We start from the raw sequence: 17,435 nt of genomic DNA, 5'->3' as shown, positions 1-17,435 counted from the left end.
AACTGAGGCAGATTGAGGTGGTGATTTGCCTTAGGATCTAGTAAGTATTGGGTCTAATATTTGAGCTCAGGTCTTTCTCACTACAAGTCCAGTGATTTAACATCTCTACCACCTACTTGTCTCCATGTTTTCTACTACATCAGGGTGCCTCTCAAATATTATCAAAATTACTAAAGGAAATAGTGTAAAATATATGAATTTGGGCTGCAAGAGACCTTAGAGATCACCTAGTCAACAACCTCATTTTCAAATGAAACTGAGGCCCAGAGATGAACTGACTTGCTCAAGGTCACCCAGCTATTAAGATGCAGAATCTGAATTCCAACCCAGGTCACATGCCACACTCTCGTGGGCACCTCCAGGCCTCACTGTTATTCAGGAAATATATCACATGAAAAGGTGAGTGAGGGCTAACAAATGTAAGCCTTGAGTGTCCCATTGCTACCTGGTACTTAAAAAACAAAACCAAACTTGAGAAAGGCCTTCAGCTCATACTTTATGGAAGATTTATGGGAGGAAACCGTCAGACTCATACAGGATAAGAAAGCGTGGGTGAGATGCAGTCTGCACTCCTGGGAGTCAGCACCCAGTTCTGTGAGTGTCACGGATCCATGGGGGTTGGGGAGGGGGAGGGGTGAAACACAAAAAACAAGTTTCTTCTCCCCTCAGGCCTTGCAGCTGGCTCCTTCCTTCTCTCTAGGGCCTTGGTCCCTCTTCCTCCAATTTCCCTTTCCTTTCTCAGTTCTCCTCCCTCCCAGGGAATGGGGGAGGGGTGTGATGCTTGGCTCTATGGTCCCTCCTCCTCTACCCCCACCCCCACCCCCAGCATCCCCAGTTCAGGTCCTAATCCTCCCAACCTCGAACCAAAAAGACCTGGGAGGGGGGTGGGAGATAAAAAGGTGGGGTTACCTAAAAGGAGAGACTCGCTGTGTGCCCCCTCCCACTGAAGGCGCCCCCTCCTTCCTCTCTGGTTGTGGAGGCCTTCTGGCTATTCCCCGAAATCCAATCTCATGCGAAGCGCCCAGGAAGGCCAGGGTGAGCAGGGCCTGGGGGCGGGGGATCCCCTGTGCCCTGGCTGGCTCTCTCCCCCTCCCCTCCGCCCCCCGCCCCCGCCCGCCCCCAGCCCCGCTCCTCCCGCTCAGTTCCACTTGTGGTCTCCGCCGGCAGGGCAGGGACAGCTGCATTTCTCGCAGCGGGCCACTAGGAAGCTTGCCGGCGCCTCGCATTCTCCTCCTTCTCCCGCCCCAGCCGGAGCCGGAGCCGAGCCGGAGCCGAGCCGGAGCCCGGGATTGCACCCCCTTCCCCAGCGCCGCGTCCCAGCACCGCCACCCCTTCCCGCCCGTGGCTTTCCGGGGCTCCATCCAGGCGCCAGGGAGGAGAGCGGAGCAGCGCCCCTCGCTTGTCTTGGGTAAGCGCCCCCTCCTCCCCGCTTTCCTTTCCTCTCCCCCTCCCTGGGCTCGGCCCCTTGGCTGTCCTGGCACCCCCACCCCCTTCAGTGCCCAACGTGGGGCCGGGCCCCAGCCTGGGAGCCGTGGGGAGCGGATGGGACGTGGAGGCGGTGCGGGGATGAACGTCGCGTCGCGAATGGACTGCCAGTTCCTGTGGCCGTGGAACGTTCCCGGGAGCCGCGTGCCGGCAGGCCCCCTCCCAGCAGCCCCATGCCCTTTCGCCTCGATCCCCTGCTCCCCGGTTCCAGCCCCAAATACCCAGCGATGTGTGTGTGTGCTCGCTTGTGCGCGCGTGTGTGTGCGTGTGTGTGTGTGCATGGACATGAGGGCGGGAGGGTGGTCGCGCGCGGGCAGCGTCGGGAAGGGAATAGAGGCCTCGGTGGGGCTAGGGCCGTCTCCCCGCCCCCCTCGCCCTGTGCCCCTTTCTAGTTGCTCCCCTCTTTGTACGGGTGCCCCGCACACACCCTCCTCCCTGTTTTCTTAGGCCAGGGTGCAGAGTCGGGGCGCCGGCTCGGTGGACCTGGAGAAAGGAGGGGCGCGGGCGCTAGGGCTGAGTCTCCCCGGTAGGGGAGGAGAGGGAAAGGCTTCCTCTCTCCCTTGCTATAGGTCAGGCGAGCCCTTTCCCCCCACCCTCTCCCCAGAGAGGCAAATCTCTGCTCAGCCTGAGAAGGGAAAGTTCAGAGCTTCTGCCTCCCCCATGCTCTCTCTCCTGTCTCATCAGCCTCTGTTCATTATTCATCCTTCTGTCTCTCTGCTCCAGCACTTTGATGATTTGATTTTATTCTGGGTTTCCCCCCCTTCCTTCTCATTTTTCTCTCTTCTGCATTGTTGCTTTAAAACTCCTCTCCCCCACCCCCCAACATTCTCCCCACTTTTTTCCTTTTTATTAAAAAAGAGCCATAGGAAACAAGCACCCCAAATGGACAGAGGTGTAAAGGAATGTGGGGGTTCTTTTCTTTTGCTGGAGATGGGGGGAGTTTCCTAAGTGAAGTTTCAAGAGAGAAGGAAAGGTAAGATCAAGGAAAAACGTGCATCTTCATGTTCGGGATGAAAAGTACCGAATATGGAATTCGCATCCAGGGCTCTCTCTGAGACATTGGTGTCAGGCTGAGCCATAGTGGATTCATTGGCAGCTACCTGTTTTGGTTCTTCAAACTCTGGGAGCCAACGCAAGTAAAATCGTGGTGCCTGAATGAAGAGCATGCTTTCATTGCCTAGCTACTTTCCTTGGAGACAGGGGCAATGTTCACCAGATTGAGTGGCCAGTTTCTCTCCTTTTGTCAGGAGACTGGGGAGTTATTTCATCCACTTAAGTCAGTCACCTTGGTCTTTTCTTCTCATGGAAGAAGACCAATGTTTGATCTACCATGTTGCCATGGGGTTTCCTAAGGGAAATCCTAGCCTGTTTTTGTTTTGTTTGGGCAACAAATCTAAAGTGAAGGTAGGTTTGGAAGAACTCTGATCCCTTTGCCTTTCCAGCAGAGTAAAGTGGGTGTGGGTATGGGTCAAAGTAGGGCTGTGGAGGGTTCTGCATTTTGCTAAGCAGGAGAGTGTGAGTATGTGACTTGCAGCTGGGAATATGGAGATGAGATTAGAGGAACACATTGGCCATTTAGTTGGTGGATTGTGAAAGGTTGCAGATGAATACTCAAAGGAAGTTGTGTAAATATTAGATCCTAGGCTGTCAGGGATGGTTAAGAGTATGACTGCTTGGTGGCAAGGAGAATGGTAAAATTACCATTGGGTTTTGTGGTTCAACTGAGTCCCTTGAAGGCAAATTTATCAAAGAGAGTTTTTGACACCTGAGTTAATGACCCCAATGGAAAGAGCTGGTATCTTGTCTCACACAGGGTAACTTTGTGTGTGTGTGTGTGTGTGTGTGTGTGTGTGTGTTTTCTCTTGATCATCTTTCTTCTCAACCCTGGACTTCTGAAGAGGACTGGGAAGACAAGGGAATGTTGGACAAATTCCCTGTTCTGGAAATGGCTTGTGTAGCCATGGACAGATGGCACCCCTCTCTGTGTACAGTGACTTCCCTGTCTGTTCAGTGGGGTGTCTGTGGGCACTCAGAAGGCTGCTAAATTATTAGAAGGGGGGTGGTTGAGGAGAGACTTTTCCATCTGCCACTGACTGTCCAAAGGAGTCAGCTCCATCCCCTGTCAGAGTTTCATTTTCTTCATGTGGGAAATTGTGGTGAGGTCATTTCAGGGAGGAGGGTAGGTGATGACATTGAATAATGTGTGCAAATGATTGGCAGGAAGCTTGTGAGAAAGAAGGAGGTTATGAAGAGGGTTTGCCTGGAGGCAGGGGATACTTGGGGTAGAGAGACTCTGGAGCAAAAGGAAGTTGCACATGGAGATCTAGTGGCTTCTGGGGGTGAATGGGGTAGGAGATAAAGGCCCTTCAGTACCCTGACCAGCCCAAAGAGTGAGTGAGCTGTCCTCTTGAGTTCTTATCTGTACCTCATGTACTCAGAGGCACAGTAGTGGACAGCTGAACTTGTGTCTGGCAAGATTGCTGTTCTGGAATCTGACTTCCTAGAAGTGTATCCGTAAGAGCCTTTGTTCAAGGCATCTGTCTCTGAGCTTCTACCCAGGTACTTACTGAGCATCCTTCCCCATCCTCCACATCCCGTCAGGGTGATTCTGGGTCATTTGGTCTTTGTAGTTAGTTCAGTACTGTTCTCATAACAGAAGTTCTTATTTTGTTTTTTCAGGATGCTTAATAATCTTCCATTTTTGGTCTTTTCAGCCTATATTTATTTATTTATTTTTTGGACAATGGCAAAAAGCATGGAAAGATATAGAATGGAGCCTTGGAGGGAGAAAATTGGGGAATAAGTTTGCACTTCTGCCAGTGACTTGAAGATGACTGAAGTTCCCTAAATCTCCTGGTTTTTTTTTCTCATACTTCAACTTCAGTGAGGAAATCAGAATTTTTTTGCTTCTCCTTCTATTTCATGAGAATCATGGGTCATTGTGGTACAAGGATACCTGAAGGAGATATCCAAACATTGTACACTACCCTCAGTCTATGTACAGAGGGGAGAAGTTTAACTGAGGGTCTCCCAAGGTGAATCTAAACTTTGAACATAGGGACTGCTTTTTGTTTGTTTTTTTCTCTTTGCATCCATAGCATCCAGTACAGTGCCTTGCACATAATAAGCAAGTAATGTGTTTGTGGAATTGAGTTCTACTTTTTTCCTCAACATCATTAAAACTTCAGTTTCCCTTCCCCTAGGGACCATGGCCCTTTCTGATTCTTTCTACAGATGGGAAGCTATACCGTGGGGGAAAAACCCCAAAAAACAAAACAAAACAAAAACACTGCTGCTACTTTGTCACCAAACCCTATTCACACTTGCGAGATGATTTCTCTCTTGGTCATGTTGCAACTAGAACTTAAAAGTCCTTTCAAACTCCCAGTTCTCCTTCTCCCAGAGGGGTTTGGTGGTGGGCTTCTCATCTTTCACAGTGCTGTTTTCTTGCTGGTCTTTTTGCTCTTACAAAGCATCCCATTCCATGCCCTTTCCTCACTCCTTCAGTGAATTACACACCACTGACCTTTCAACTAGATACCTAGTACACTGAAAGTATATATGACCTTCAGTGCTGGCCCCAACAGTGCAGTGCCCCTTCTCGATTCTCATGGTCCCTGGGGATATTACTAACTCTACCCCAAGTATAATTCCACCAAATTCTATCTCTTTGCAGGAGTCAACCCCCCCCCCCTTTCTGCCACAAAAGCAGTATCTGACTGACTCTTCCCTTCACCCACTTTCCCCTTTTCAGACCCTCCTCCTCTATTTTCCTCTGTAGACATTTGGAGATGTTAACAGAGAAAAGGGAAAGTCCTCCCTTGTACCCTCCCTCATATATCACAACATTCCATTTCTAGCTTTCAGAACAATCTCCAAGAAATGAAGAGGGGGTAGCCACACTAAATCATTGCCAGCTATTTGCAGTCTCTTTTTGGAGACCTCTACCCACAACCCCATATAGTCTAAGATATATAGCCAGTTTCTCAGGTATTCTAGACACATCCCCACAAGTTGGATTTTCTGTTTTAGGCACAAGCCTCTCAAGTTAAACTGAGTCCAGATAATTAAATAAATAGCATATACAGAGTAAATTCAAGGTAATGTCAGGAGACAGAGCAGTGACAAGCTAGAAAGATTAGGAAACGCCTTATGTAAGAGCTGGCACCTTGAAGAGCTCTTTGGGTAAGAGGGAAATGTATGCCAACCCTTGGGGACTAACTGGGTGGGGAGATGGAGACTGCTGTGAACTTGCAGAGGATCTAGTAGGTAGGCCAGTTTGGTTGGAATATAGAGTGCATAAAGAGGAGTAATTAGAAGTAAGATTGGAAAGATTGGATTCATTCATTTATTCATGGAAAGATGGGTGGGAGCCAGATTGTGGAGGGCTTTAAATGCCAGGCTGAGAATTTTGCGTTTTATCCTAGAAGCAACAGTCAGCAAACATTTATTAAGCTACTGTTTTGTGCCAGGAACTGTGCTAAGAGGAATACAAAAGAAGACAAAAAATAATCCCTGCTCCTAAGGGCTGTGTAGAGGTGGAAGGAAGAAGGGAGGAAGGGAAGGAGAAAGAGAGAGACAGAGAGAGGGAAAAAGGGAGAGGAGAGAGAGAAGGAGAGAGGGGGGATGGGAGGGGGAGAAAGGGGGAAAGGGAAGCAGAGAGAGAAGGGAGGGAGAGAGAGAGGGAAAGGAGGGGGCAGAGAGAGAAGAGCAGGGAAAAAGAGGGAGAAAGGGAGAAAAGGAGAGGGAGGGAGAGAAAAGGAGGGGAGGGGAAAGGGAGAAAGGGACAGGGGACAGAGGGGAGGAGGGGAAGAGGGAGAGAGAGGAGAGAAGAGAACAGAGGAGAAGAAGAGGGAGAGAGAGGGAGGAAAAGAGAGGGGGAAGGAGAGAGGAAGAAGAGAAGAGAGGGAAAGACAAATCTGAGTTTTAGGAAATACGGTTTGGCCTCTGTAGGAGATGAATTAGAGGGAGAAGAGTTTGGAGGCAGGGGAGCCAATTATGAGGCTGGTGTTAGAGTGAAAGAGCAAGAAGGGAGGGGTTTGCTTGATTTTCTAAATCCTGTGACTCTCCTGTTGGGCTGGGGTGTGAAGTGGAAGTGCGGTTACTTGCTTGATACACTTTGTGGCTTTTCATAGATCTAGAAACATTGTAGCCTCATGTAGCTCAGCCTGCACTTTGAGCGGTGAAGAGGGGAGAAAAGGCTGAGGACTCTTACATAAGAAGGAATGGACTTACTGTTCTCCTTCCCTCCCAAGGAATGTATCAAATTGCAGGGGAAGGAGTTTAAATTTAGATGAGTTATAAGGAAAACTTTTAAAGGAAGGTGTGAGGTTATCACAACAGGTGATTTGTGTGAGATTTTGGGAAATGCCTATGAAGGGCTTTGGAAAGGAGGGAATTTGGTAGGAGAGATTTACCTCTGCTTTAGGGTTGGTGGTTTGTTCTGGAGACAGAGACATGGATCAGATCTCTTTTGTTTACAGGGCCCTAAGAGAGGATTCAGAGTATTTTAGAGCTGGGAAAGCTCTCCTCTAGGCCAACTCTCTCACTTGACAGGAGGAAAAAGGAAATGTGGAAAAGGAAGTGACTTGACCTCACCCAAAGAGTGGACATTTTTCAGATCAGGGCACAGGTTTCCAGAATCCTGGTTCAATGCTCATTCCACCAGAGCAAGGTAGTTAGTTACACATGAGTCCATGGACTCTTGACATATTTAGCAAGACTTATGCTGCTGAAAGAAATGGACAAGAATGTCCTATTAGTGCTTTAAATTTGCTAGTGAGGAGAACCACAAAAAAAAAAACAACAAAAAAACCCCCAAAACTGGGTGGTTACTGGAGATATGCTATGAGTGGTGAAATAGTTTATCCAATTTTAATGGAGAAGAAATAGCAGGGAACCTCCTGGTTCTTTCTTCTTGAATTTATTGTATTATATACATGGGGAGGGGGAAAGCAAATTGGCATCCCTGATTATTTTTTGCATAAACTAATAATAATACCAATTTACCCTGCCAGAGCAGCTAAATAGCTGAAGAAATGAGAAGGAACCCCAAAGTCTGTTGAAGGATCTTAGGAAAGCAGCTCAGTATTTAACAAATGACCCCTGAATAATTCACAAAGTTTATAATTTGTTGATGGATCTTTAAGAGTGTTAATTGTATGTCCATCCATCCTAATTCTTGGTTTCATTATTAGCCTTTTGGTCCCTAGAAGAAACATGAAGGATTTTTTTTCAGACTTGTGGAAAATATGCAGAAATAACTAGCTCTACATTGAGCCTGCTGAGGTAGGCCTGAAGAGCAAAGAAAGAAGAAAGATGTCCTATTTCAGATGGAGAAGCTGATTAAAATTGAGCCAAATATGAACTGATGTTGATAATGAGTTGAAAACTCAGGGCAGTGAACTTGGAGACCCAGGGTGAAACCAAATTGACTGGTGGAGAAATGTGGAGAAATAATGTCAGTGTTAAGCAAAAGGGCAACCGGAGGACAAGACTTCCTCCTTTCCTTTCTGCTTTCCAGCCCTGTCACCCTCAGTTCATTGGGAAATCATCTTGTTGTCATAGGATACTTAGTAAGAAAATTTCTGCCATCAGTGCCACTTCAGCCTCCCCTTTGAGAGCTCATTTGCTTTGTATGGCCAACAAGCTGGGCTGGAATTCACAAAGTTGAAAGGAAGCCTCTCCTTTGCCAAAGACAGCTGTGGATAAGCGATAAACTCTGATATGAGTTCACTTTTTCTCTTTTATGAAATGGACATTGATTTCAGTTCAGGCTATGCCAGGAGAGGAGAGAGGAGGTGAGGAGAGGGGAGAATTTTATTTAACCATTGGTTTATTCTGCTGAAAGGGAGGAGAAAGTAGAGGTGTGGGGGGAGAGGAAGGGGTCTGTGATATAGAGGAACAGAGTAAGGATGAAGAGAGAGAACAGGTGTTTGGAAAGAAGTGGTTGATTGGGCAGCTAGGTAGAACAGTGGTCAGAATCCTGGATTGTTGAGTCAGGAGCATGTAAGTTCAAATCCTGCTTCAGACATTTAACTGTATGACCCTGGACAAAATCATCCAACCTATCTAAGCTTTAGGTTCCTCATCTATAAAATGGGTGTAATAATATCACTTACCTCCCAGGGTTGTTGTGAGAATCAACACAAAAAAATAAACATGTGTAAATTAACATGTATAAACATGTGTAAAGCATTTTGAAAACCTTTAAGTAATATATAAATGCTAATAATATTCTTATTACTATACCTTGGAGATAAGGGTGGAAGTTTTATATGGAAAAGGTGAGCGGTAAATGTGTGTATATACCTGGAGGACTGCAAAAAAAAAATGGACTGCCTGTCCTCCTTTTTAAAAATAAAACCCATTTGTAATGAGCCAGTGGAGGTCACATGGAATTTTAAAAAACCATTAGGTTACCTAGGTGATAGGGATTTTTCAGCATAGGAAATTTGCTTATATGGGAGAATGAGGACTAGAGTGAAGTAAAAAGGTATCATCTGTATTATCAGTTTTCATCATTAGGCTCTTTAGGGCATTTGATTTGCAATGAATTATTTGCAGAAATAGTTTGGAGGAAGCTAGCTGATGATTGGCTTGTGAAATACTATCTACTAGTTAAGAAAACCTTTGGTACAGGGGGAAAAATGTTGGCCTGGACATTATGAGGTCTGGGTTATGGCCCCAGTCCTTTATGCTAACATAGCCTATTACCCTCTAACTTATAGCATACTTATTTGGGTTGATAATGTTGGGTGTGTGAGGGGGAGTTAAATGAAATGCTCAGTCACACAACAGGTTAAGGTTAAACATGAGATTTAAACCCAGGCCTTCCTTACTTCATGTCTAGCACTCTATCCATTACACCATGCTGCTGCTTGCCTTTAGTGAAGCAGGTGAATATTTAGTTCACAATATTATAGGTCTGGAGGAGAAGGAGATGTATGTTTATATTTATATGATAATCTTGTTGTATATTGGAAAAGAGTAGCAAATTGTGTATAGTAGATTTGCATTTTAATGTACAATCATGTTTTTTTCAAACATTATTTCTTTTTAGCTTTCAACATTCACTTCCATAAGATTTTGAGTTCTAAATTTTCTCCCCATCTCTCTCCTGCCCCTACCCCAAGATGGCATGCAATTTGATATAGACTCTACATATACATTCATATTAAAGCTATTTTCACATTAGTCATATAATCATCTTTTTAAAAATTGTGCTATGTTATGGAAATGCTTGTTTTATTCCATAAATTAAAAATTCAATTAAGAAAAAAAAAAGAAAGAGGCTTTAAAAGGTCATCTAGTCCAGACTAGTTATCTGGCCTTTTCACAGATGAAGAACCTAAACTGACTTCCCCAAAGTCTCAAAATATGGGGCAAAACAGGAATCTGAATCTCTCTCTCCTGACTTCACATTCAGGACTTTCTCTGCTACTCTCTGATAAATGTTTGGTGAACTGAATTGGAACAAAATTAAGACATAGGCCTGGCCATTCAGAACTTAGTCTAATTGAAGAGACAAGCCAGATGTGACAGAGCCAGGAAGAGTCACAGGATGACATGCTACAATTTCTGATAACTGAATTTTAAAAGATCAAGACAAGATGAGTCACATCCTTAAGCAATAAAATGATGTCAGCTAAGAAAAAACTAAGAAGTTCACAAAAATCATTTTTCAGTTTTAGATTGCACTGAGTAACCTCCTTTTTAAAATAAAGGGGTTGTACCAGATTAGGAGTTGTTAATATCAAGTCCACAGATAGATCTCAGAGTATTTACATCTTTATTTCAATGTTATTGGTTTCCTGTGGTAATCCTGTGTGTTTTATTTTATCTATTTAAATAAACTATTCTTTGAAGGAGTCCATAGGTTTCACCAGACTGTCAAAGTTAAGTTAAGAATCTCATGCACCAGGGGACCTCTGAGGTCCTTTCCAACTCTATTGTTACATAATTCTATAATATGCATTCACCATAACCTTTTTTTCTGACATAACTATCTATCAGGTACAATTAAAAAAAAATCATCTCTATGGTATATCCAACAAGTAATTAGCCAACTTGGATGGGAATTAACTACTTCCCAGGGCAGCTCATTCCACATCTGGATAGCTATAACTGACCCTGGGCAAATTGTTTAACCACTATTTGTCTCAGTTTCCTCAACTATAAAATGGAAATTAATAATAGCACTCACCTCCCAGCATTGTCATGGGGATCAAATGAGATGTTTTTAAAGTACATAGCACACAGTAGGTGATTAATAAATGCTTCTTTCCTTCCTTTCTATAATTACTAGGAAGTTTTTCCTCCCATCAAACCTGAATTTAACTATAACTTTGACCTATTGCTCCTAGTTCTGCCCATTGGGGCCCACCAGACCTCATCCAGTCCCTTTTCCATGAGACAGACAGCCCTTCAGAGATATGAAGATAGCTTTTTCATTATTTCAGATTGTGAACTTCTTGAGAGCAGAGGACTGTCTCTGGCCTTTCTTTGCATACCTAGAGGTTAACACAGTGCCTGGCTTCCAGAAGCCACCTAAGGAATGCTTGCTGACATCACTAAGTTTTTGATCCTCCAATTAAACTTCTGTAGTTCTTTCAGCCCATCTTTACTGGCTTGAAGTTCAGAACCTTCACCATTCTCTTTTACCTCCTCTGGACAGTTGTTGATTTATGATTGCCCTTGTTAGGATGTGGCACTTGAAAGTGGCCCTGGTCCTCTAGTTGTGGTTTAACCAGGGTTGGGTATAGTGGAATGCACCCTCAGATCACTGATGGTTTACTGGAGGCTTCATCACATTTTGACCTCATATTGAAATTTTAGTCCTATAAAACTCACTAGATCTTCTCTTCAACAATGCCTTCACCATCTTCCTTACTTTTATAGATGAAGAAACTGATACACAGGATGATTAGGTGAATTCTTGAGATATATAGTTTATCTAGATTTCAGCAAGTTAATAGAGTTATCTCCTGCTATTCATTTGAGAAAATGAAGAGATGTGGACTAGACAAATTACAATTCAATGGAACTTGGTTGAATGGCTAAGCCCAGATAACAGTCATATTTCTATGTCAGTTTCGAAGGAAGTCTCTGGTGAAGAGTGTCAGGGATTTGTGTTTTGTTCCTGTGCCAGTCAGCATTCTTGTCAATGTCTCCAATAAAACCATAGATGGGAGACACAGCAAATGAGAAGATAACATAAAGCTGAGAAGGATAGCTAAAACACTAGATGACAGGGGTCAGGATTCAAAAGCATCTCGGCAAGCTAGAATATTAGGTCAAAATACTTAAGATAAACTATAATAAGAATAAATATGAGTTATCATATTTAGGTCATAAATAAATTTTGAGATCTTGAGATAAAATGGAGATATCTATCTCCTCAGGTTGTTATGAGGATCAAATGGGATAATATGTAGTACTAGTGCCTGGAACATAATATGTGCCTAATAAATACTTCTTTCCATCCTGTAATCTTCATCTACTTAAAAAAAACACCCATGTGACAATATGGGAGCTATTATTAATAAAACCTCAAGTTTTGGTGGCATTCTCTCAGTTCCTAAAAGGCAGTGAGGGTTGTCAGTTTGGAGGTAGTTTAGGTGCTTTACAAGGCAACAGGAGATATTGGGAAAGGAGAAGTTGACATGACATTTAATATGGTAGCTGGTCATGGCTTATTTTTAGGCAGGACATCTAGGGTGAATATTTTATAAATGTTTTCTTTCACCTCCACAAAATAAATAATACAGACTTGTATTATATTGTTGTTTAGTCATGTCCAATTCTTTGGGACCCCATTTGAAATTACCTTGGTAAAGGTGCTGGAGTGGTTTGCCATCTCCTTCTCTAGTTCACTTTACTGATGAGAAAACTGAGGCAAACAGGGTGAAGTGATTTACCCAGGGTCATGTAGATGTAAATGTCTAGGGTCAGATTTGAACTCATGAAGATGAGTCTTCCTAACCCTAAACATACTATGTGGAGCATAATAAATACATGCAAAGAATATAATATCAAATATATAGTCACCTTCTACATGAGGCATTTCCTTATCCTCACCCCCCACTGTCTTGTATTTAGTATTTATTTTGTACATGCTTATATGGGTATGTCTCTTCCAAGAGAGTATAACTTCTTGGAAGGCAGGGATTGTTTCAGCCTTGGCCCTTATAATTCTAGTACCTAACCTAGTGCCTGGAGCATTATAGGTGCTTGATTAATATTCCCTGAATGATTGCTTGATGTATAGACATATGGAAGCATGGATTGGTAAAGCTGGAGAGGAGCTTAGAGGTCATCTGTTTCAACCTTTTCATTTTACAGATGAGGAAGCTAAATGATTTACCCAAAGCCTCCCAGCTTGTTACTGATGTATCAGGGACCAGAATTTAGATTCCCTTCATTTCTAATTTATTGTTCTTCATATCACACCATAAGAAGAGAATAGCTGAAATTAACAGCACTTTGAGGTGTACAAAGTGCTTTACATATGTTATTTGATTGGATCCTCATAACCACCCTGGGAGGTAGGTGCAATTATTATCTCCGTTTGACAGATGAGGAAACTGAGGCTCAGGGAGGCCAGGGTCACACAACTAGTAAATGTTTGAGACAGGATTTAAACTCAGATCTTCCTGGTTCCAAGTTCAGCATTTTTCTAATATGCACTACTTAGTTGATGTTACCACACTGCCAGGATCCTCAAATTCATCACCTACTGGCCCATCAATTAATCATTCATTAAGTGCCTACTTTATACCAATCACTGTGCTAGGGTCATGTCTTTGGTGATGAGCTTCTTTGAACTTACTTGGTTCAGATGAATTCCATTGCTGAAGGCTTACCAGAAGACACACTTTCAGGTGAGACCTTCCAGGGTGTACAACAGGCTGTCATCATTTTCCAGAACTCAGGCTTATGCCTACCTCATGATGAGGCATTAGAGGAGAACTTTAGTGGAGGGTTGTTTTTTTTCTGTTCAAATCATGGTCTTAAAATATGTGAAAAGTTTATAAGAGTTCATAAAGCAATTCTCCATCTCTACCCAAGACAAAACAGGAATAAATGGCCTTTGTGTGCAATTAATCTGTCAACATTTATTAAGCATGCCTGTTATGTGTCAGGCACTGTACTAAATGATGGAGATACAAAAAGAGGCAAAAGACAGTCCCTGCCCTGAAGGAACTTGCAATCTGATGGGGGAGACAACTTGCAAACACATATACACAAAGCAAGCTATGTACAGAATAAAGAGGAAATAATAGATGAAAAGTCCTGGATTTTAGAGGGGTTTGGGGAAGGCTTCCTGTAAAAGGTAGAATTTTAATTGGGACTTAAAGAAATCCAACAAGGTCAGTAGTCAGAGTGGAGGAGGGAGAGCATTCTAGGCAAGGGAGACAGCCAGAAAGAATGCCCAGAGCTAAGAGACAGATCGATTTGTCCATTGAACCACAAGGAGGCCAGTGTCACTGGATCAAAGAATACATGTCAGAGGGTAAGGTGTGAAAAGACTGGAAAAGTAGAAGGGGGTAGGTTATGAAGGGCTTTGAACACCAAGCAGAACATTTTGTATTTGCTTTTGGAGGCCATAGGAAGCCACTGGAATTTACTGAGTGGGCGGGTGACATGATCAGACCTGTGCTTTAGGCAAATCACTTCGGTGGTGGAATGGAGGATAGATGGAAGTGGGAAGAGACTTGAGGCAGGCAGACCCCAACAGGGCATAGTAGAAATCTGGGTACTGTTGGACCATCTGAGCAGTGGTACTTATCGGCCAAATAGTTTATTTCCATGAGCAAATTACTTTATTGTATCTGGGTGTCTTCTAACAGCCTGAATGTTAGCATTTGCTGAAAGTTTGGACTTTGTCGATGAATGTTTGAAACACGGAGCATTCTGCTTTAATTTTTTTTAGATTGAAAGTATCTTTTTCAGAGAGTCGCAGTGGCAAAACAGACATTTGGGTGCAATGAAAACGTTTTTACAAATGTTTCCACAGGCTGGCTACTGATTATCAAGGCTGAAGATAGTGCAGACATTTACAAAAAAAAAAAAAATTCTTGGCTGAATTCCACAAGTAGTCAGTTAGGACATGCTTGCGGAAACATATTTCAGAACATTTGCACTGACTGACCCTCTTCAAATGTGTGATAGCAGAGGTAGAGCCATGCAAAACAGTTTTTAAGTCTACAAGTGTTTTGTTGTTTAGTCATGTGCAACTCTTCGTGACCCCATTTGGGGTTTTCTTGGCAAAGATCCAGGGGTGGTTTGTCATTTCCTTCTCCAGCTCAATTGACAGATGAGGAAACTGAGGGAAACAGAATTAAGTGACTTGCCCCAAATCACACAGCTAGTAAGTATCTGAGGCCAGATATGAACTCAGGAGGATGTCTTCCGGACACCAGGCTGGAGACTCTATCCACTGTGCCACCTAGCTGCCCCCTACAAGCATTTACTTAATGATGATTACTTTATACACATGACCCTATTGTTCAGGATATAGAAGGAAAAAATGGAACAGTCCTTACCCTCAAGGAGCTCATGCCAGGTAGTTTGAGGAGAGATGCAAAAGTTAGAATCAACTTTGAATTTTTAGGGGACATTGGGGGTTGTTTTTGTTTAAAAAAAACAACACAATCTTGTTTGTCTGATTTTGTGACTTCCCTGAGTCGCTTAGAATTGTTGCTTTAGCTCTATTTGACAAAGTATAGTGAAATAAAATTAAATTTGAGAATTTCATGCTACTTGCTTGAGACAAAAGAAGGTTCCTTAGGATATTCTAAAATTAGAGTTAGGAGTCATTGTGGTTGTGTTTGTGTGTGTGTATGTGTGTGTGTGCGTGTGCATGCATGCACACACGCACTTGAGTGCGTGTTTGTGTTCAGTTTGAGGGAGCTGGAGTTTCCTAGAGATTCTCCATCCTTTTTAGCTCAGCTGCTTTTATGCATGTTGTCTTTCCCAGAGGCTGGAGGAGGAATGATATGAACTCTGGAGGTACTTTAAATATGAATGCCACTTAAAGGGTGGAGAGAGATTGAGGGTGGGCAACGGAGACACAGATAAGATTATTTCAGGGAACTTTGGGGGGAAATAGCCATTTTCCAACTGGGACTGAGTAGAGAACACAGTGAAATAGAAAGGAACTTGTTTGGTGCCTGGAAGTAAGAGACACTTCCCTCTTCCCTGCTTGTACAGGACCCAATCTTTAAACCTTCAACGAACACTCTCCTGTTTTAGTTTTGGTAGTCAGAGGAAACTGCCAACTGAAGCAACATCTTGAGCCAAGAAATGAAAAAGTGTATAAAGCACTTTTTGAAACTTTTTTCCCTATTCTGTCACATCAAGGTGGGGGGAGGGGATAGGAAAGAATGTAATGTGAAGCTGTTTCTATTTGACCGGGGAAAAGCCTATGTGCCTCAGTGCCTCTCTCTGCTCTTCTGAGCTGCTGGCTTCATGTGAGGATGATTCATTCTGTTAGTTTTCATCTTGGAGTGGGAGAGAGTGACCTGGAATTAGACCGAAGTCAAACCCTTCAGGGCTTGACTCCTAGCATCAGACACACTAAGTTCCCAAGGTCCAGTGTTCTTGTTATTTTTTCTAAGGGTAAGATCCTTCCAGATGCCTTAGTTGAGTGCCTCCTAGTTTTTTCTCCCCAAGCACCTAAACTGGACACCAATGATGTTTTATATGACCACAAAGTCTCAAAAGGAACTTTACTTAAATAAACTAAAATGCACGTACAACAAAGATTACTATGGAGGCAAATGCAAAAATTCACCAAAAAACAGTAGTGACTGACAATAAAGACCATCAGCTGCTTGCTCCTGTCACAAGTAACACTTTGAAGGGGTCACTGGTTGATTGCCTTGAGCAGATCACCATCATTAACTCTGAGCAGATAGCCAAACCCCAAACCACCAAAGCCCCTTTACCTGTTGACTTCAGCTGGTCCTATGCTGCTTTGTATCCTCTTCCCTTTCTCACAATGTATACATTTTTTTTTACGTTCTACATTCTTGACCTGAAAGTGCCTAGGTAGGAAATAAAGATGGTTTGGCTACTGCTGATGGTGACCTGGTCATGACAGTGAATAAGTTTACTTGTTAACTAGTAGTGGTAAACAAAAAAGTACCAGATGGTAATCTGGTCATGACAGCTAGCAAGTCCACTGAACGATGGAAGTACTCATTCATCAAAAGAAAGAAGGCACTATGGGACAGTGGAAAGAGCAGTGGGGTCTAGAGTAAGAGACCTGGGTTCAAATCCTGCCCCTGCTACCTAATATCTTTATGACTTTAGAAAATTCACTCCTTCTTTCTAGACCACAGTGTCCTCATCTATAAAATGAAGGGAGCTGAACTAAATGGTCCTGCAAGTCCCTTCCAGTTCTAAATCTATTATCCTATTACCCTCACTTGTCATGTCATGGAAAGATGCAAAGAGTACTAACTCAAGTCAAAGATAATGGGTTCAAATCTCACCTCTGACACTACCTGGATGACCTTACTATTTGTGTGTTATAGGACAAGTTCCTTAACTTGCTTGGGCCTCATTTTCCTTAGCTATAGGAGGAGGGAGTTGAACTACATTGACTCTGATGTCCTTTCTTTGTCTAGAACTATAGTTACTATGGATGTGCCCCATATTCCATTATGTGTTTGTCTGGGAAGTTGAGGAGATTCTTTTTCTTGGAGCCCTTCATGACCTTTATAGTTGAAGATCTTGATTAGGTCCTTAAAAAAGGTTGGGAATCAGTCCCTTAGAGAAGCTTCTTGTGGATGCCACCTGGAATATGAGCTATTTCTTAGACCCTTTCCATTTAAAATGGCCTGGATCATTGGTGTCAAACACATGGCCCATGAGCCAAATGCAGCTAATAAAACTCCTGAGTGTGGCCCAAACCAGATGACAACGTAATTGGGAACCACTTC

General features: G+C 43.3%; 1 protein-coding gene across 2 annotated transcripts in view; it reads left to right on the top strand.

Moving 5' to 3' along the window:
- The first annotated feature begins 697 nt into the window (after positions 1–697).
- The window catches only part of LOC140528719 (uncharacterized), a 93,619-nt gene continuing 76,881 nt past the window's right edge, over positions 698–17,435 (top strand). The window contains exons 1-2 of one of the 2 annotated variants that reach the window (XM_072646813.1): positions 698–1,035; positions 1,168–1,408. In XM_072646813.1, coding sequence (XP_072502914.1) covers positions 778–1,035; positions 1,168–1,408 — 499 coding nt within the window. In that variant the 5' untranslated portion in view covers positions 698–777. The remainder of the gene's footprint in view (positions 1,036–1,167; positions 1,409–17,435) is intronic. The other variant, XM_072646812.1, reaches the window with a different exon arrangement.

This window comes from Notamacropus eugenii, chromosome 2, assembly GCF_028372415.1.
Source record: "Notamacropus eugenii isolate mMacEug1 chromosome 2, mMacEug1.pri_v2, whole genome shotgun sequence".
Lineage (NCBI taxonomy): Eukaryota > Metazoa > Chordata > Mammalia > Diprotodontia > Macropodidae > Notamacropus > Notamacropus eugenii.
This window is presented reverse-complemented; position numbering and strand designations above follow the sequence as displayed.